This window comes from Ictalurus furcatus, chromosome 6 (assembly GCF_023375685.1).
Source record: "Ictalurus furcatus strain D&B chromosome 6, Billie_1.0, whole genome shotgun sequence".
Classification (NCBI taxonomy): Eukaryota; Metazoa; Chordata; class Actinopteri; order Siluriformes; family Ictaluridae; genus Ictalurus; species Ictalurus furcatus.
The window spans coordinates 23,562,738-23,582,709 of record NC_071260.1 but is presented as its reverse complement, the minus strand read 5'-3'; the positions used below and the strand labels follow the sequence as shown (position 1 = coordinate 23,582,709).

At 37.2% G+C, this 19,972-nt stretch overlaps 1 protein-coding gene across 1 annotated transcript; it reads right to left on the bottom strand.

Moving 5' to 3' along the window:
• Positions 1-142: 142 nt before the first annotated feature.
• On the bottom strand, positions 143-19,735 carry LOC128608960 (solute carrier family 35 member F5-like). Its single transcript, XM_053627205.1, has 16 exons — positions 19,172-19,735; positions 17,066-17,164; positions 16,837-16,942; positions 16,454-16,597; positions 14,660-14,722; positions 14,030-14,102; positions 13,114-13,289; positions 12,581-12,662; positions 12,324-12,411; positions 12,173-12,237; positions 10,736-10,840; positions 10,480-10,639; positions 9,579-9,669; positions 9,083-9,237; positions 4,743-4,839; positions 143-3,894 (listed from the first exon to the last, which is right to left on the bottom strand). Exons 2-15 carry the CDS (start codon positions 17,077-17,079, stop codon positions 4,758-4,760), a joined length of 1,404 nt encoding a protein of 467 aa, XP_053483180.1. The 5' UTR covers positions 17,080-17,164; positions 19,172-19,735; the 3' UTR covers positions 143-3,894; positions 4,743-4,757.
• Between the last annotated feature and the right edge of the window lie 237 nt (positions 19,736-19,972).

Genomic DNA, 19,972 nt, shown 5'->3' with positions numbered 1-19,972 from the left:
CAGATTTATATTAATGCACTCATTCTAATGTCATCATTCTCTGTAGTACCATGTTACACAGGGATATGCAAGTTGGATGATCCATATAAACATTTTTGGAAGGAGTCTCCATAATCTGTGCTTTGTAACACTCAGAAGTATAGCTGTACCTTGAAGTTTTCAACACAGGAGAGTCTTCAGGATGGAGAAATTGCACTTTGAGGTATATTTGCCTTATTAACTTTAAGAAAGAGAATAAAAAGAGAGGCCGTTAAGGGAACAACTGTTTAAACACGACTGTAAGTGAACAGGAACTAACTTGTTTGACAGGCATGCCTTTCAAGATTTAACAAGATTAAATGTTATTATAAAAAGATAAAATGTACAGTATGGCCTTTGATAAATAAAAAAAATTGGTAACTAGTCAAATTGTCAAATTGCTGTGGAAAAAAAGGAATAAAATGGTAAATGGTCTGCACTTATATAGCGCTTTTATCCAAAGCACTTTACACTTTGTCTCATTCACCCATTCTCACACACACACACACACACCAATGGTAGCAGAGCTGCCATGCAAGGCGCTAACTTGCCATCAGGAGCAACTTGGGGACACTTCTGCACGCGGAGGCACGAGGGCCGGGAATCGAACCACTAACCCTACGATTAGTGGACAACCCGCTTTTCCACCTGAGCCATAGCCGCCACTCTGGAATATGCTGTTATTGGAAAATACTCAAATTAGTCAGTCAGATTATGTTCCTATAACAGCACACCCCCATTATTTTTATTCCTTACTTATTCCTTGATTACATATATTGAACTAAAAATGTTTATGCAGGCTGAACAGTGAGCACAGAGGCCATGTTGTAACTGTAGCGGCTTATTTTCTTCATCCCCCAATCCTATAAAATATCCCTATTGCATGACTTCTGTCAGACTGCAATGTTGAGGATTATGTAATACATGCAATACTCAAATTTCAAGATAGTTCGTTCACTAAAAGCTGTGAATCACAGCACTATTATGTTCACCACCAGTGTTTTTTTTGTTTGTTTGTTTGTTTTTAAAAAAAAAACAACAACATAAAATTGTCTTTAGTAAAATTACGGTTATATATTAAAGGTAATAACTGAATAACGGTATCTACAATGCTGTTATAAACAGCTCAGTAAGTACACAGCTTGTAAAGCCATCTACATTATGTCTGCTAGCATAAGGGCTCAGTGTTGAACACTAAGTCTCATACAAAAGTACTATAAAAACAGAGATAAGCCACTGCACAGGCTGTACTGACACACTGTGAGCTAGGATCTGTCCAAATCTGTGGCAGAGCGATGGGAGCTTTGTGTTAGTCTCCGATTTTTTCCCTGCATTATTATGAGCCAAGGGCTTTTGGGCTTCCTCCCAGAAGCTGTGTCAGCAGAAACATCCAGGGTTTCTGTTCCAAGCACATCTACAGGGCACATCCAGTTTTATTTGTTTTCACTGATTCAATGCAAAATACAGCCAACAGATTAGCATAAAAGATGATCAGAATAATTTATTTGAATAATTGAGAGGGTGGCTGATTTCCTTTCATTTCAAGTGCCACACAAATTTTCAGTTATATTATTGAGCAACTCTTACAAATTATTCAGTAAATACAGTGAGACTAATAGGAAAAAAGGTATGGAGTTATGGTCCTGGATGGTTAAAGGCTTAATAATTCAGTAAAATCTATTTTTTTTTTCCATCTGTGTCTTTTCTTCTGAAATTTTATTCTTGATCTCTTTTGGTCAGAGTAATAAGATCCTACCCACATTCTCAAATGTAAACTCTAGCGATTTTCAACCTTAATCTCTATCTACCATATGTGTATCATATGGATTACCACAGATACGAATTTTAAGTCCTTTCCCTTCAGTGGGAGAAGTATAGAAAGCCTGTTTATGCTAAACTCACAATGGAAGTCTAAGGGCAGTGGCTGGGTTAACAGTAAATGTTTATGTGAACCAAATGCTTTTCTTGTAGAATGTTTTCATTTTTTATTCAGAGGTATTTATAAATCAAACAACTTTAACGTGTATAATTTGTCTTTTCAGAGACGGGACCTCCAATTATGCATGGATACCACAAATATGTTCAGAAAGTGTAAATAACCAGAATATATTTGAACTGTGTTGCTCCAGCATTGGAAAGTTAGAAATTAGAGTAAATAACGACCTTCATTATTAGAGTGTAACGGCTGTAGTTTTGAATTTGTTATATAGTTGCCTGCGTCGACCACTGGCCTTAGACTTCCATTATAACGGAGTTTCAATTAAATGTATTTACTGTGCTGTGAAACATTTTGAAACCTCTCTGCCTTTGGCTACTTTCACACTAAAAGCTTTAATTCCAATTTCGGCTCAAATCGGCTCCGTTTCTCTTATTGTTCATATTTGTAAACGCAAGCAACTCATATCTGTCTCTTATGTAAATGCACCTGTCTCTCGAAACACCCCGCATACACACCAAGACTTCTTGGGCAATTGTTCTAAACACTACAGATTCAGTAGGTCCCATCCAATTTCCCCATCCATCCACTGAATAAAGTCTGTGCTGTTGCTGTCCTCCGTTGTTGTATTGCTGCACTGTAAACATTTATGATATTTGCATGTGTTTTGGGAAACAGCTCATGAATTCTGATCTGAGCGTTCTCTTTCATGTCGCAGTTCCACAAATGAGATTGGATCACAGACGAAAGTGGTTCAGATCTGATTTGAAACGATCAGAATTGTGTGTCCACATAGTCTTTGTGAACACATTTTGAAAAACGCTGAAGTATTCTTTTAAAGTGATGACCTGGGGAGTTAACAACACACCAACTCCTACACTACTTACCAATGAGCCAGTCTGATTTCTCCAAAACTGGCGAAAGAACCGACGCTACAATCAGTCCCCCCAGGATTTTTGTGATCGCAGTAATATTCAGAGACGCTTGCAATTTTTCCAAATTACAGCGGATTTTCCGCAGATTTGGGCCAAGACACGTCATGTGACATCATCACAATGGTCATTCAACCAAAGCCCTCTTTGATTCACATGCGTCAAACATGAGTGCAGCTGAAAGACTGTGCAAAACAATTTTTCTGCAATTGTAATTACGTTGTGGTCTGTGTAAATTCAGAACACAACGTTGCTCAACGAGAAGGACAGAACAGGGGTTTCCCCTGTGCAAAAGAAAAGAAATACAGGAGAAAACACTGGACACGTGCTCAATAGTGTTTACTTGGATTTAGATTGTATTTGGTAATTCATACCAAATACACACAATCTATTAAATTACATGGTAATGGTAAGTCATATACGCAAAATATTAATTACCATGTTACATGGTTTTAGTGTCTCGTTTCAATGGTGAAATATAACATGCAGGTTTTACTAGGACCTTGACATCTAGACACTATCTATAGTACAAAGATTAAAAAGATAATAGGCTATTTGTACTTCAAGGGAGAAATGGTGATTTGAAAGCAGCAAATCTGCATGTATATCAATCTGCTTAACAATAACTATGAAGTGTGTATAGCCTGTATTAATTTAATAACACAAATCAGACATATTGTGATATACTGATGAACACACACACACACACACACACAACATGTGTTAGTACAACATCTCAGACTCTGCTTATCACAATCTCATTTTTCTTGGAAAGGGCTCAGTTTGTGATACTGTGATTGGAAAGTCAGTCAGTATGTCTGGATCATCCATCACGGCCGATGAAAGCTGCTTGCCTGGGTGTGGTTTTCTGGCCCTGAGATATCACAGCCAACAAAATGAGGATTAAGAATGGTCAATCACAGGGTCTTCAATATATGTGGGGAAGAGGAGGAAGTGACACGAGCCACAATGGCAGGTTTCAGATTGTCATTTTCTGCTTCTCGGTTCCTGTATGAAGAGGTTTTACTTTGGTTACCTTTCTTTGATAAACAATCATGGTGAAAAATTGGATAAAAATAAAAATGCAGGTTCCAATATTACTAGTTGCACAATGAGAATAGCAGATTGATGTCGGTGTGTGTACATGTGTGTACAGTAGGTGAGTGATGATTCAAGCTGAGGCATGATCCTCATATTTTTTCTCTGACAATATAGCATACACACACACACGCACACACAGAGAACAGAAGCAGTTTGCCTCTGCCTCACTTTTTACTCAAAGAATTATTCCAGTTGATTTGTACTCAAAATAAAATGAACATGGGCCAGTTTACTCAGGAGTAATGTGCTATCAAGGCCAAATGAGTGCCTTGGCTTGCTTTGGAATTAGATAAAGCCAATCTAAACAGTCTGCAAACCACCAACATCTGCGACCAAGAAAGACTCCCTTAACTCTTGCTTACGCCTGTGTCTTGAGACACATAGCAGATGGGAAAATGGCAAAAAGACCTCCTCCAAACCAAACACTGAATATCATAAAATGGCTTCACAAGCACTGTAGTCCCATCTGCACACATGACGTAGCATTATTATCTATCTCAAATAAAACAATACATATTCAAACGTGATCATAAATGTGAACATTTATTATTAAGTCAAATTACACTAAACGTTATATATTAGCAGTTAATCTGTTCATTTGGATTGTTTTTACCTTTGGTGTAGATGTTATGTTGAACAATAATATCCATTCTAGGGCAATCTAGGCAAACAACGCCCATATAAAGAAAAACGCAATGATTTGGCTGTGCTCGTGCCTCTTGTTAGAGCATGTATGTACAAAGGTCATAGCTTACCTCTTAAAATGTTAATCAAGAGCAAAAACCCCTGTTATCGAGGGCAGAGCTCTGTAAAGGGATGAGACTCTCACACTGCTCACTGTCCTCTGCTAATCTACAAAACATCCACACAATACAACACACATTACACAGATATAATCTTTAATCAACAATGAATCTATGCCATTAAATGTCTCAAATATGATTATGCTTTATTAGTTTTATTAAACAGACCACTATCTTTATATATACACCTGGATTTAAACTAGAATTTCACTATTGCCTGTGTTCGTATTAGCATGCAACGATTTACAAAATGTACAGAAAACCCTTTACATTTATCTCATTAAGAATAACAAAATAATAGAGTAATTAATCACCTTAAGGAGTTTTAGTTTTCATCACAAGACAATTTTAAGATAAAGAAACAGTTATGCTCAGGTATTCCCTCCAGTGGTGTAGGGATATTACTTCAATGACTAAAAGGCACTTTCCACTATCCTCATTTCTTCCTCCCTGCACTTACCTAGCAGCCTTCTGAAACAAATTGGAAAAAGTTATACACAGCGCAGGTTAAGAAAAGCTCTTAAAGAAAAGCCATTTAGGAATAATAAAATAATCTAACTGAAGGGCTCCTTTAACATTAATCAAAGGAGACTGAACACAAGACTTTACACAACTGGTCAACCTTTAAATTACCTACAGTAACTTTATTTACAGCAAATAATTAATAAATACATTCACACATCACATTGTGAAAGATCTACAGAAGTTCATCTGTGGGTCGCAACCCCCCCACCCCCACTCACATCATCATTCAGTGCTAAGAACAAGACAGCTCCCTGATAAGGGAAAATACCAAATATTTAAAACAAAAACCCACAGTAACCTGAGTAATAAATCAAGGCATACCATCTTTAAAGTTTTAGAGAACAGAGGAAATACAAGGAGACAGTTAACAGCTTATGAATAACCTGAGGAAGGCCTGCATTCCAAAGCTTTTAAACACTGTCTTATATTCCTAATCCTGCTGTCACCTTGGGTTATATTCTGGTTCAATTACAATACTGTATTCAGTTTCACCAACAGAACAAACACACTGAAGCTGTTTAGGATTGCAAAAAAAAAAAAAAAATGCTTCTCAAACATAATAGAAGTCTGAAAGGCAGGTAGGAGCTGTCAAAGCATGAGACTAAAAAAAAAAACCATGTATAAAAATAAAAGCCTGAAAACATCCTGCACAATGGACCAGTTCAAAACAGATTTCTGAAATTACATGCTGTCAAATATCAGCTTCAGTTAAAACATACACATTCAATTACTTCTTTTTTTGCTTGTAAAGTCAGCTTATTACAGATGTATGCAAAAGTTTGGGCACCCTGTCAAAATTACCCCTATCCAAAGTCCGGAAGCAAATGTAACACAGGGAATCTGACAATAGCAGTCTGGCTTCTACAACTGCACAATAATCCAAAACGCACCTCATTTATATTTATTCATTTAGCAGATGCTTTTATCCAAAGTGACTTACAAATGAGGAAATACAAGCAACAGTACAAGTAGTGCTACCATACATGACTTTTAACTGAGTTCTAGAGAAGCAAAGTGTGCAGAGTAGAGGTGTAAGAGCCAGTGCAGAATGTTTTATATATTTAAAGGAAAAAAAAAAAAAAAAAAGTGTGTGTGTGTGTGTGTGTGTGTGTGTTGGGGTGTGGGGGGGTTAATTTACAGGTTAGTTAAGTGGAAGAGGAGGGTCTTTAGTCATTTATTGAAGAGAGTGACAGATCCTGCTGTCCGGATTGATATTGAAAGTTCATTCCACCACTGAGGGACAGTCAGTTTGAAGGTTCTGGAAAGGAACCTCATGCGTAGTAGGCACTACCAGGCATTGGTCGTTAACTGATCGCAGGTTGCGAAAGGGAATATTAACCTCAAGGAGAGTGTTGAGGTAGGGAGGTGCTGTTCCAGACAAGGTCCTGTACAGGAATCTAGTGGAGGGAGATGAAGAGGGGTGTAACGTGGGTTCTTTTGGACTGGTTGAAAACAAATGCTGCTGCATTCTGAATCATCTGAAGGGGTTTCATGGAGCTGGTTGGGAGGTCCAGGAGTAGTGCGTTGCAATAATCCAGTTTTGAGATAAAAAGAGCCTGGACTAATAACTGTGTAGCCTGTTCAGTGAGATAGGGCCTGATTTTCTTCATGGTGTACAGAATGAACCTACAGGATCGTGCAGTTGTTGAAATGTGGTCTGTAAAGGTCACGTTGTCATTGAAAGTTACTCCAAGGTTTCTGGCTGTCCTGGTTGGCTTGAGTGTGGTTGAGCCAAGCTGTACAGTGAGGTTGTGGTCGATTGAGGGGCAGGCAGGGATGATGAGAAGCTCTGTTTTTGCACCTCAAAATCTACTACAAATTACTTCAACTACTACCTCGCTGCTATCACAATAAATGCTATGTCCATATATGGTATAAGCTTATCTGCTGAATACTATCTCATAGTATGTTATGTTTACATTCAAAGCATTTTTATTATATCATTATTCTTTTGCACTATCTGGTATATCCGATACTTCCACACTAGAACAGTGTACTGGTCAGCGTTACACGGTCACTTACTGTGCCTATTGTCCTGTTTTAGTGGTTATTGTACTGTCTTGTGTTGTTTGCACATGTAGTTTATGTAAAAATGTGTAGGTCTTTTAGTTCTATTTAGTTCTGTGTAGTCTCTTGTAGTCCTGTGTTGTCTTACGTCGCACCATGGTCGTGGAGAAATGTTGTTTCATTTCACTGTGTACTGTTCCAACTGTATAGTGCTGTAAAAAGTATTTGCTGATTTCTTCTGTTTTTGTGCATCTCTCACACTACATTATTTCAGAAACTAAAACAAAATCTAAGGTCAAACAAAGGCAAAATGAGTAAACACAAAATAGAGCTTTTAAATGATAATATTATTTATTGAAGCATAAATGTTATCAAATACCAACTAGGTCTGTGTGAAAATGTATTTGCCCCCATAATTACGAATTCCCCAAATCTATGAAACTGCATTCATAATGAGGTTCCGCTGGACTAGACTCAACCAGGTTTGATTTCTGCAAACCCTGTTCAATCAAAACAGCACTTAAGTAAAACTTTTTCAACAGCATGAAGTTGGTAAAAAGGTCTTACCCAGTAAGTGCAGACCATTTACCATTTAGGCTCTGGGACTCCAAAGAACACCAGCGAGAGTCATTACCTTCAAATGGAAAAACTCAGCACAGTAGTGAACCTTCCCAAAGTGGCAGACCTTCCAAAATTCCCCCAACTACTCATCCAGGAAGTCACAAAAGAGCCAAGGACAACATCAAAGGACCTACAGACCTCTCTTGCGTCAATAAAGGTCACACTGTTCATGACTCCACTATCAGAAAGACACTGGGCAAAAATGACATCCAACCGAGAAGAACATTACGGCTCGTCTGAATTTTGCCAAAACACACCTTGATGATCCTCAAACCTTTTTGGAGAATGTCCTGTGGACTGAGGAGTCTAAAGTGGAACTATTTGGAAGAGAGGGGTCCTGTTACATCTGGTGTAAACCAAACACATGGTGGCATGGTGGTGGAAGTGTGATGGTGTGGGGATGCTTTGCTGCTTCAGGGCCTGGGAACTTGCAATAATTGAGGGAAACATGACCAGAAAATCCTAAAGGAGAATGTCCGGTCTTTATTCCGTAAGTTGAAACTCAAGAGCAATTAGATTATACAGCAAGAAAATGATCCAAGGCACAGGAGTAAATCCTAGTCCTAGAAGTAAGTGAAAGACTCCAGTTATCGGAAGCACTTGGTTGCCGTTATTGTTGCTAAAGGTGGCACAAAGGTGGAAATTAGTTTTTCACATAGGTAATAGGTGTTGGATAACTTTTTTTTGCTTCAATAAAAAACAAAAACTGTATTGTGTGTTTACTCAGGCTGCCTTTGTTTTATGTTGTATTTCATTTGAAGATCTAAAACTATTTAGTATGAGATACACAAAAACAGAAGAATTCACAGCACTGTATGCAAACAGACATCTGGTATTTTTCTAGGTTTTTAAGTTCATCAAATATTAATTAACTTTGTATTAAACTGTAACTTGTAATTTAAATGTAACTTAAATTTTTAATAATTTAAATTTTTTAAATAGTTTTTAATGTTTACTTCTTTTCACTTCACTATACAAATAAATGGGAAAAAATATAATAAATTAAATAAAATTTAAAAAATAACAAATAAATTAACAAAATATGTAATTTGATGAGGGAAGTCCAAACTTTTGCATACAACTGTAGCATTAGAGTCCAAACTAATGCTAAACATCTGCTTTCAATGAGGAATCCCCACCTGTGAATCCTGTGTTTGCGGCAGATAAAGGAGAAAACTCTCCGCAGTGCCACCATCGCCGGGTCCCAGTTATTGTAGTGGCTCAGGAGTGCAGTCAGGAAGAAGGAGAGAAAAACTGGAACTGCTCCAGCAAAGAATAACCAAGAGAAACTCGTCTGGGAATGCATACACACATACAGTGTTTAGGTTACACTGCTTGTAAAGCGGAGAATATATAGTGTAGTCAGCAATTTTTGTTGCTTGTGCTCTATTCATTAGATTAAAAATAGCACAATTCCTATATGGTTTGCCCAATATAAATGCAAATACCCTCAAGTTAAAGCTGACAGACTGCATTTAACCTCCCTGTATACCATTTTATTTTAAATCCAATTAGCTGCAAAACAAAACAAAACAATCCCATGAACTACATAATTATTTATGGACCAACCTGGATTTGCATTTGCACATTATATATATACACAGTACACCTTTTAGGCCAGTTTAAACATCTCACCTTCTGCAAGCATATATCAGTCACGATGGACAGTGGAATTGTTAAGCTCAGAGCCAGTGTCCCAATGAGAGATGAAGTGAGAAAACAGCCCCTGAAAAACACAAACATGCATTCTATATGCTAATTTAATATTGCTGTTGAGACCTATATTGGTATATAAGCTCTTGTTTGCAAAAATAATGCAAACCATGACCTTCAACCTAAGCTAGGTTGTAAAAAAATAAAAGCAAGACTTTGTAACTATAAAGTCTCTTATTGAATATGCAATAAATGTTATGATTATTGGTAATTGTTTTTACACGTGGCAATAAGAAAAGATAATGGGGGGGGGGGGGGGGTAGAGCAGGGGCACTTGGGGCTCGGAGTACAAATTAACCAGGGGGCCCAGAAGCCCTAGCAGTGCCCCTGTTGCCATGCAACACACAGACTGACTGACAGCCCATAGTAAGTGTAGTAACGGTTTCAGTGTAACAAACTATTGCTAGATTTGGAATTTTATGTAGCTAACACAGACAAGCAGAGTAATACAAACAGTGAAATGTACCAGTGCTGTTCTATTAAAGATCAGCACTTTTTGAATGCTGCTTTTCCAATCAAATTAGTGGACCACCAGAGCTACATAATTGTTGTATAATTTTGTTATATAACTCATCTTTGCCACAGGCTGAACTATAGTATTGTTAAAAAAAGATATATTTTTATATAGGTACTGTTCGTGAAAAGGACTTTCTTCTAGTGTTACCCAAAAATGATTCCTACAGTATCAATGTCTCCTTTCCCATGTGAGGACATGTAACCATTACAACATGTACATACTCCTCGACACAAGCTTAAGACACCCGAGTCACCATTATTCCACTATAAAACACACTCACTCACTCACAATCTCCATGTCACGTACCATAACCAGAGGAACTCAGAGAGCACAGTCCCTATCAGGCCGTTGATGAGGATGTAGAAGATTACCATCTGATTAGGCATCTCGAACAGCTCCAACCCAGAGTAATGCAGCAGCACGAAGCCAGGCCATAACAGCAGCAGGCTAAACAAGCCCACAAAGCCTACATACGCATACACAGATACATAAACAACACAGAACATGGATGTTATAGGAGTGTGAGGTTATGGGTGTGTTAGGGTTCATATAATCTACTCACCGAAGAACATTGGGATATCAAGTTTTTCCTCTCGATCAACATTTCTCTTTAGCATAACGATGTAGACTGCGTATAGGAGAGCACTCAGCAGTGACCAGAGATAGCCTACACAAAAACCACAGGGTCGCTAAAACATCAGTCACCTTCTGTCAGGTTTCAACATTTAATCATACTGTTCATTTTCAATAGAGAATTTAACACTAGTTATACCACATCATTGTTGGATTCTCTAATCTGTCAGGTGGTGTTGATTAATTTTCTATAACAACTGCTCCGACAATAGTGTTTTTACAGTAGGCGGTTACTTCAAATCACAGGTTTACATCAATGCACACCTGATTCACAGGGAACTGAATGACTCTCCATCTGATCTAATAATAAACAGCTAATAAACAATTAAAAATGTGTAAATGATATGGAGAGGTTTTTGGATGGAGACATTTATTGAAGAAGTGTTGTGTGAGCTTTGTAACAGACTAAGGATGGTGAGGGAACGCTTTTTTATCCTGTTAAGTGATAATAGGCATTAACTTGTCCACAACTACAAACTGATAAAAAAAAAAAGTACAATTTGTTATTCCTTGATTAATAAAACATTATAGATGCTGCCAAACTATGCTGGATATTATATAAGAAAACAATATGTTCCAAAGTGTTCTGATAAAACATTTCAAGATGTGCTTTTATAGGAAAATAATCAACTTTAGGGTGGTGCGGCCCCCGCTTTGCATCCCACCACCTCATCGTTGATTATTTTCCTACAGCAGAATGTCCTGTTGTTCTTACTTATCTTCTGTTTCTTGGCCTTTTACTTCGTTTGTCTAGGTCACATTTTTTCCCTTTACATATAAAGGCATATCCTTACATGTTTATTCATTTTTATTTATTTACAATGGCCTTAATAATTTTATACATAATTGATAGAAATTAACTTTTTCTTAGATTATGTATTTGGTGTGGTTTCCCATATTTTAATTATTTTATACATACTGCAAAAATAAATAAATATATGAAAGAAGCTACTATCATAATCATCATCATACATGTAAAGCTTTTATATTAATAATAATAATAATAATAATAATAATAATAATAATAATACCACCGACAACAAAGTAACATGATTGAGTCAGTAGAGGAAAACATTCTCTAAAATTATTGGGAAGCCTAAATAAAACCCACTGGAAAGCCTAAACATTATGGCATAGAGCTGTTGGGTTTGGCAAAACATTTTAAAGACTAATTACTAATTTCAAATACTAAGCACTGTTTTTTTTTTTCACAATTTGCTTCCAATAATACATTTCTACCAAACTGTGTAATGCAATTTTAAATAAAATAAAACACTGAAAAGCATTTGCTATTATAGACCAGTATCAATACATCTGCACTCTAACACTGAGCTTTGTAAGGAATCAGAGCTGGTTTAATGGTTACCAATAGTGCCTTTTCCACCAGAACTATCCATCCCTGAGAAACTGACCACAGCCACTCCCACCATGCTAACAAAAGAGGGAAAAGCACACATTACCCCATTGATAAGGATAAAAATCTAATTTTGAGTCATTTAAAGTGATCTTGAACTGACCTGAGAATAACAGCAAGCAGTTTGGAAAGTGTGAAACGATCATTGCTATTGCTGGGAAATATGGAGGCCAAGATCAAAGTGAAGAGGCCTGAAACCAACAAATATCACAACACACATATAGTGTTTCAATTGGCTTAAGCAATCATTCTCATTTATGCAAGCATACACATATTTACAGATACCTGATCAAATGTTGTGGAAGTGCAGCTAAAACTCTAGGTCTTTTAGTCTTTAGTCCTTTTAGTTTACACGCTCACCTGAGGTGGAGGACAGAATGTTTACGATGGCCACCTGCGTGTCTGTCAGAGCCTCCTGATAGGCCAGATTAGCCAGGAACCACTGAGAGAGAGAGAGAGAGAGAGAGAGAGAGAGAGAGAAAGAGTGAGATTTCATTTACAAATGCCAAAATTATATTCTGTCCCTCCTTATGGGCTTCTCTTATATACATTTTGTATGAGGATCTGAAACCATTTAATACGACAAACACACAAAAATAGAGGAAATAAGGAAGGGTATTTATACATCACTGTACCTCGCAAAGATATTTCTTTGTATGTGCATAGTAAATATATACATGCTTTATTATTTCTATTTAACTGTCCCCTTTTTATATATACTCTCATCACTATTATTTTTTTCTGTTTCCTTTATTCCACTTAATGCTTTGGCAACAGTTAACTACAATTCATGCCAATAAAGTGAATAGAATTTGACGCAGAGAGAGAGAAAGAGAGAGAGAGAAAACGAAGAGATTACACTTGTTTGTGTGTGTGTGTGTTTGTGATCTCACCACAAAACAGAAGAAGAAGCTGATTTTGGCCACAGCACTGATGCCAAGTTTTCCCATAATCCTGAGTGAGGTGGCTGCATGAGACATGCGAGACAGTTTGGCTTCTAAAGCCTGAGAGTGAGGAAGTTCACGTACCTCCATCACATTACTGAACCTCACACGCTGCTTCCTCACAGCTACACACACCACCGTAACACCACATACACCAAAAAAAACACCCAAGGCAGGAAAAGGAGAGAAAAGATTTTTATTACATGGCCAGGTTACATACACTATATGTGAAAAGTTTGTGAACACTTGACCAACACACACACATGCTTTTTTAAACATCCCATTCCAGATTTAGTCCCCCTTTGCTGTTAAATAACCTCCACTCTTCTGGGAAGGCTTTCCACTGGATTTTGGAGAGTACCTGTTGGGATTTGTCCATTCAGCCACAAGAGCATTAGTGAGATCAGGCACTGATGTTGACTGAGAAGGCCCTGGGGCACAGTCAGTCTTCCAGATCATCCCAAATGTGTTAAGTGGGGTTTGAGGTCAGGGCTCGGTGCAGTTTGCTCAAGATCTTCCACTCCAACCTTGCCAAACCTTGCTTTGTACACAGGGGCATTGTGATGCTGGAACAGGTTTGGGCCTCTTAGTTCCACTGATGGTAAATTGTAATGCTACAGAATACAAAGACATCCTGGACTATTGTGTGCTTCCAACTTTGGGGCAAAAGTTTGGGGAAGAACGGTCAGGTGTCCACATACTTTTGGCCATATAGTGTATGTGTTGAGAACTGTTAATATGTTATTTTTTATAATAATAATAATAATAATTAATATTTAATATACTATATAGGGCAACAATATGTTACTGACTTGACTGTACAACATGTCTCTGTGTTTTATAAAGTTTTTGCAGAAATACTTACGAGTCTTAGCCTCTCGACTGACAGTGATATCAGCAACATCCTGAAACTTCACTGGCACATACAGAGGCTCACTCTAGAGAGCAATGGCACTGTTAGTACACAGACTACACAATGTTCACATGCCAGCTACACTTGCGTTCTGTATGAGGGCTTTGTCCTGTATGTACTCTGAACTGGATATATTCCAACAATGGACATGCATAAGTAAAGGGTATAAAAGGTATTAAAGGGATTAAAGGATATAAAAGGCTACACAAGAACAAAGTCCTATTACTGCCTTTAACAAAAGCTGCTTCTACTGCTGCTGAGATAAATATGCTATTAATTATATTATATTTTATAGGGGTTTTAAAATATCTCATTTTAAACTGGCAAAATACTGCCTCATACATCTACACCTCATGGGAACTCCTAAATTTCTCATAAATCAGAAATTGGCTGACTTTTTACCCATGTCAATGTTTATATAAAACGGCCCCGATATGCAGATTTTAGTGCATACTCTCTGTACACATGGGGCTAACAGTGGGAGAGCCCAGGGACACAACAGTGTAGGGCTCGGAGCACGTTAAAAGGCTTTTGAATTACAGCACAGAGTGAGTGTGTATCGTTTTGTGGGTATATACTCACTAGGGAATTATTAAAGCTGTTTTCAGTGCCAGCAGCAGTCACAAGTGAGTCAGCATCAGAAATCTGAAAATGGCATTAAACCCAATCAGTCTAGCAATTTCAGCATTCATTTACATTTACATACACTGCCATGCTGTGCTATGAATTCCAAGACTCATGAGGATGGACAAGAGAGTCTCGTGGTTGACGGTGTCAAATGCTGCTGAAAAGTCGACGAGGATGAAGACTGATGACACTGATGATGGCTGATCTAGCGGCATGCAGCTTCTCTGTGGTGACCACGAGGGCAGTTTTACGTGCCACTTTGAAATCAGCTTGTTTAAAATCTTGGAATTGAGATAGAGGGACAGTTGATTATTGATGGCACGTTTGAGGATTTTTAGAAAGAAAACAGAGAGACGTGATACCGGTCGGTAGTTGCTGATGTGTGAGGGATCTAGAGTGTGTTTCTTCAGGATCGGAATAACCTTTGCTGTCTTGAATGCAGTTGGCACGTGACCAGAAATGAAGGAGTCATTAATGATAGTAGTGTTGAAAGGGAGGTGGTCTTTGGAGGTGAGATGGTCTGGAGCATTGTGGAATGGATGGGACCCAGTGGGCAGGTGGTGAGATTGCAGGGCAAGATGACTTGCAGGAACTCTTTTGTTGATAGAGGAGAAAATGTGTCAAAGAAAGTGAAGAGGAATCCTGAATGTGTAATGTAGGATTTGGGGTAGGAGTGAAGGTCTGGCAGATTTAATTCTTCAAAATTCTTCGGCAGTCAGGGGAGGACAGAGAAGGAGGAGCTGGCGGGTTAAGAAGTGAAGAAAAGATGTTGTAGCGCTTGTGATACAGAAGCTGTGTGTGTGCAGAAGCTTCCAGCTTTTCTTTGTAGAAAGTGCTCTTAGCAGAAGTCACATCAGATGAGAATTTGGACGGGAGAGCGCAGGATGAGAGGAGAGCCTTATCCAGTTGTGATTTCCTCAATTTCTCTGCTGTTTTTAATCTGATCGCCAATGAACAGGGCAAGAAAGCTTTGTGGGTTTAGAAGATACAAGGCAGAGGGGGTCCATGGATGAGGAAAGCAAAGAGAGGAAAGTGTTGGTGGCATTCAAACATTATTTCATAGACTAACAATGGAGAGTGCATTAAAACACTCACAACAAAAAGTTGTACTAATTCATTTGTTTGTAAAATACACATATGTAATTCACTGATAATCCCAAAAAGAAAGCAGCTTAGTGCTGGGTATGGGACTGGCTGAGAGCCACTGCTGGACCTTACAGCAACATGCTTAACCCTTAACTGCTCAGCTCTGTGCTTGAATTGGGTTCTGTCTCCTTGTTAGTCATTTTGAAAAAAAAGTGTCTCTTAAATAATAAATATAATGCACAATCACCAATCAGCATTATAAAATCTGAACCTACCTGATTATCACAATAATGTTAGCATCTAAGAGTAGCACTTACTTAATTACACTACTCGTGTTTTAAACTGGCCTTTTTACTGACTAATGGGACTACTCCTGCATTAACCTCTAGTTTACCAGGTTCCATCATAATGCCTTTAGCTGTCTGCACATTTTGAAAATCAGTTTAGATTAAAGAGTTTGCTATATGATCAACGTAAATGTTTCTAAATTATTATTATTTTTAGAAATTCATATGCACATACCTCATTTGCAGGATATGCTAAGCTCAGCATTTTATTAATTCGTTAACATCTGCTAACTGCAAGGCAAATTGCAATTGGATATGGCCTCGCTGTAAGGTGTAACGCTGATGAAAGTCACAGGGAGACAGCTGCAGAACTCACGGATATGCCACTCTGCTGTTGGGTTGCACATTGCTGTCTCCATGGTTTCCAGAACAGGAAGCCCAGCAGGTACAGTATGAACATGGAGGTCTTCACAAACGTGCTGAAAAAGGGCTTGCTGTATTGCTGCTGCACAAACACATACTGACATACACACAAACACCTCGGTGAAACCCAAATATATTTACCATGCTGTTTTCTTATACAAAACATTAAAGACGGAGATTGAACAGTGCTGTGGGATTGTATTTCTATAATAGTCTAGTAAAATAGTGAATGTGTGTTAAATCGTAGTCATATATATATATGACACTGTATTAGAATCTGAATGTGTGGGAAAACCAGCACTGTGTGTTTTATGCTTGTGTGTGTGTTGTATTTACTACAGTGAGTTCGGATGAAGCAACCCAGATTACGTCCACAAGCAACAGGACAATGACCCCCAGCACCAACCTCCTCTTCTGGGCACCACATAGTCCCCAACTCATCCTATACACTCACAAACACAATGCAGCCTTACCATATGGATGACTTGTGTTTGGATTAGTTATGCTGTGTGCGCCAGATGCACAAACTAAAAGTGAACAGGAGCAGTGGAGTAAAGGACCTTACCGTGCTGGGCGCATTAGAAATGGACACGCCGGTCTCTGCCAGCCTCTCTCTCTCCACGATGCAGCACCAAGAGTGCATCACACAGTTGCTACATGCAGTCTACACAGAGGGTTAGATGATACAAGAGCATATAGAAATCAGGGGTGTTTTAAAAAAAAGACTGAAATTTAATAAGGTCCTGAAACTCATGGAAGACACTTTACAGACCTGAATCTGGAGTTAATTTGTTTTGCAGTTATTCCTTTTGGTGCTATAATTATATATTATATTATGTTTATATATATATATATATATATATATATATATATATATATATATTATATTATATATAATATATATATATATATATATATATATATATATATATATATATTATATTATATTATATTATATTATATTATATTATATATATATATATATATATATATATATATATATATATATATATGTGTGTGTGTGTGTTAACAACTTGGGCAGCAATGCATCATCTCAAATCAACAGCAAAACAAACAAAACAAACAGACAAACAAACAAACCACTAGTGTGTATAATGCAGGTCCAGCTGCTAAGCAAAAGCTAAGCGTAACCAAAGGACCTACAATTTTTCTTCTTTTTATGTTACATTCTGATCAACCACTATTGAAGTTGATATAGTTATAATTACATACAGTTCCATACGTCCATAAATATTTGGACATTGGCAAAGTTATAGGTATTTTATAGCTTCCTACCACCCTATATTGGACAATAAATAATGAACATGAGCTCAGAGTAGACTTTCAGCTTTAATTTGAGGGTACTTACATCCAAATGAAGTTTTGGATTAAACTCTTTCATTTAAGCATTTAACTAAAGTATATGACATACAGTCAGGATCATAAAAAATATATGGACATTGACAAAGTTACTGTTATCTTAACCATCTACCACAGCATATCATGGAGTACAAATCAGCTTTAATTTGATGGCATTTAAATCCAAATCAGGTGAACGGTGTAGGAATTATAGGAATTATACTGCGAGCAGCTCAGTTTGGACCAGCTTTTGAGTGGTTTGGCTTCCCATACACCTGGCTGAGCAGCCAAGGGTCCAATTACTTTTGGGACCTTAAAAGGGGGACTTTTCATGGACTGTCCAAATCGCTATAATTCCTACACAGTTCACATGATTTGGATTTAAATACCATCACATTAAAGCTGATTTGTACTCCATTACATGCTGTGGTAGGCGGCTAAGATAACAATAACTTTGCCAATGTCCATATATTTATGGACCTGACTATAGCTATATCATATACTTTAGTTAAACGCTTAAATAAAAGGGTGTAATCCAAAACTCCAGAAATTAATATAACAAATATAATAAATAATGTCTCCTTGAATCTAATAGAGATATATAAGTTAAATATAATACAACAAACTGGTTTGTATTCTACAGCGGGGAAAGTTCTGGAATAAAAAGTATGCACCTCAAACAAACAAACAAACAAACATGCTGTTAAATATTTGCGCATAATTGCCTAATGTTGCTTCGCATTTAAATAGTTATGTTCATAAAATAAAATAAACCTGTGTTTCCCCCTACACACCTGTCTGAAAAACATCTTTTTTTAAAGCAGTAAATTAAGAATTTAAGCAATGTTAATGACTTTGCAAAGCGAACATAATTAGCAGTAGCACTGCTTAATTTGGTGTTTAATTAAAGCTGCATTTTCAAATGTGCAATTATAAAACCAAATGAACTCCAAATAACATACAGATTGATCCAATTTGCTTTCATGTCACTGCTCTAGCCTGAATATAATAGTCTGCAATCTGAACGCATATTGATTTGAGTACATCATGATTTTGGTTCAGTACCAGGCGCAGTTTCTCAGTGCAGTTAAAGATGATTTAGTCTTGCTAGCACATCGCTATGCTGCTGGATAACAAACATGCTTTAAAGAGCACTAAAAACTAAACGTGCTGAGACTGTATCCTCACCGAGTCACAGCTAATTCAGCTACTATTCACGAGTCCAAATAAGCTTTACAAATATATATATATATATATATATATTGAAAGACATTAATTACACATTACACGAAATCTTGTCTGGTCACATTACCTGGTTCTGAAACCTTCGTCTTCGGGAAATGTAGCAGAATGAATTTAATTTTTTTTTTTTTGTCAGTTACAAAAGATAACAACTCAACTGGTGCTGTAAATATTTACATGACTTTTGGGTAGTCTGCTGCTGCTCATGACTTCACTTATCTCGTCTGGCATTGAACTTCAAATATGATGGGATTTGTAGTTTTATTACTGGCAGACTTCAATTACCTATATGCTAATGGTAGACGTGGAGAACTACATTTCCAAGAATGCATCTAAACGAAGCCTTTCTTTCAGTCTTTTTCTTTTCTTTAGAAAATATTTTTCTGTTACTTCCTTCATTACCACTTTAATGAAAGGAATATGTGTAATTTTATAAACTATTTTCCACTATTTAGTCATTATAATAATTCACTGGGTCACAGCACCGACATCACTGATCTCCAATTCAATATTTCCGGGTGTCTACACAACGTCATTGGTCCTGAAAGAATAAATAAAATAAAAAAAAAATTAATTAATTAATTAATTAAAAATAAAACTCTATAAACGCACACTACAGTTGTCCTAATGTCTTGTTTTCACACACACACACACACACAGAGGTTGTAGATAGAGCAAGATATTGCTAAATAGGGATGCTGGTATGCACGCACACACACACTCAAAACATAATAGCTGTATTGTGTTAGTTTTTTTGGTGACAAAATTGATACCACCAAGACTTTACTGTGTTTGTTTATATTTAAAAAATAAATCTCACACACATTTTATATATATATATATATATATATATATATATATATATATATAT

What these genes read in the sequence shown, in the direction of transcription:
- LOC128608960 (XM_053627205.1), bottom strand. An exon ending in CTTCATCCGAACTCACTGTA is followed by an intron (nt 16,598 to 16,836) that starts GTAAATACAACA and finishes TGTGTATGTCAG; the next exon opens with TATGTGTTTGTGCAGCAGCA. An exon ending in AACAGCAGAGTGGCATATCC is followed by an intron (nt 14,723 to 16,453) that starts GTGAGTTCTGCA and finishes TGCCATTTTCAG; the next exon opens with ATTTCTGATGCTGACTCACT.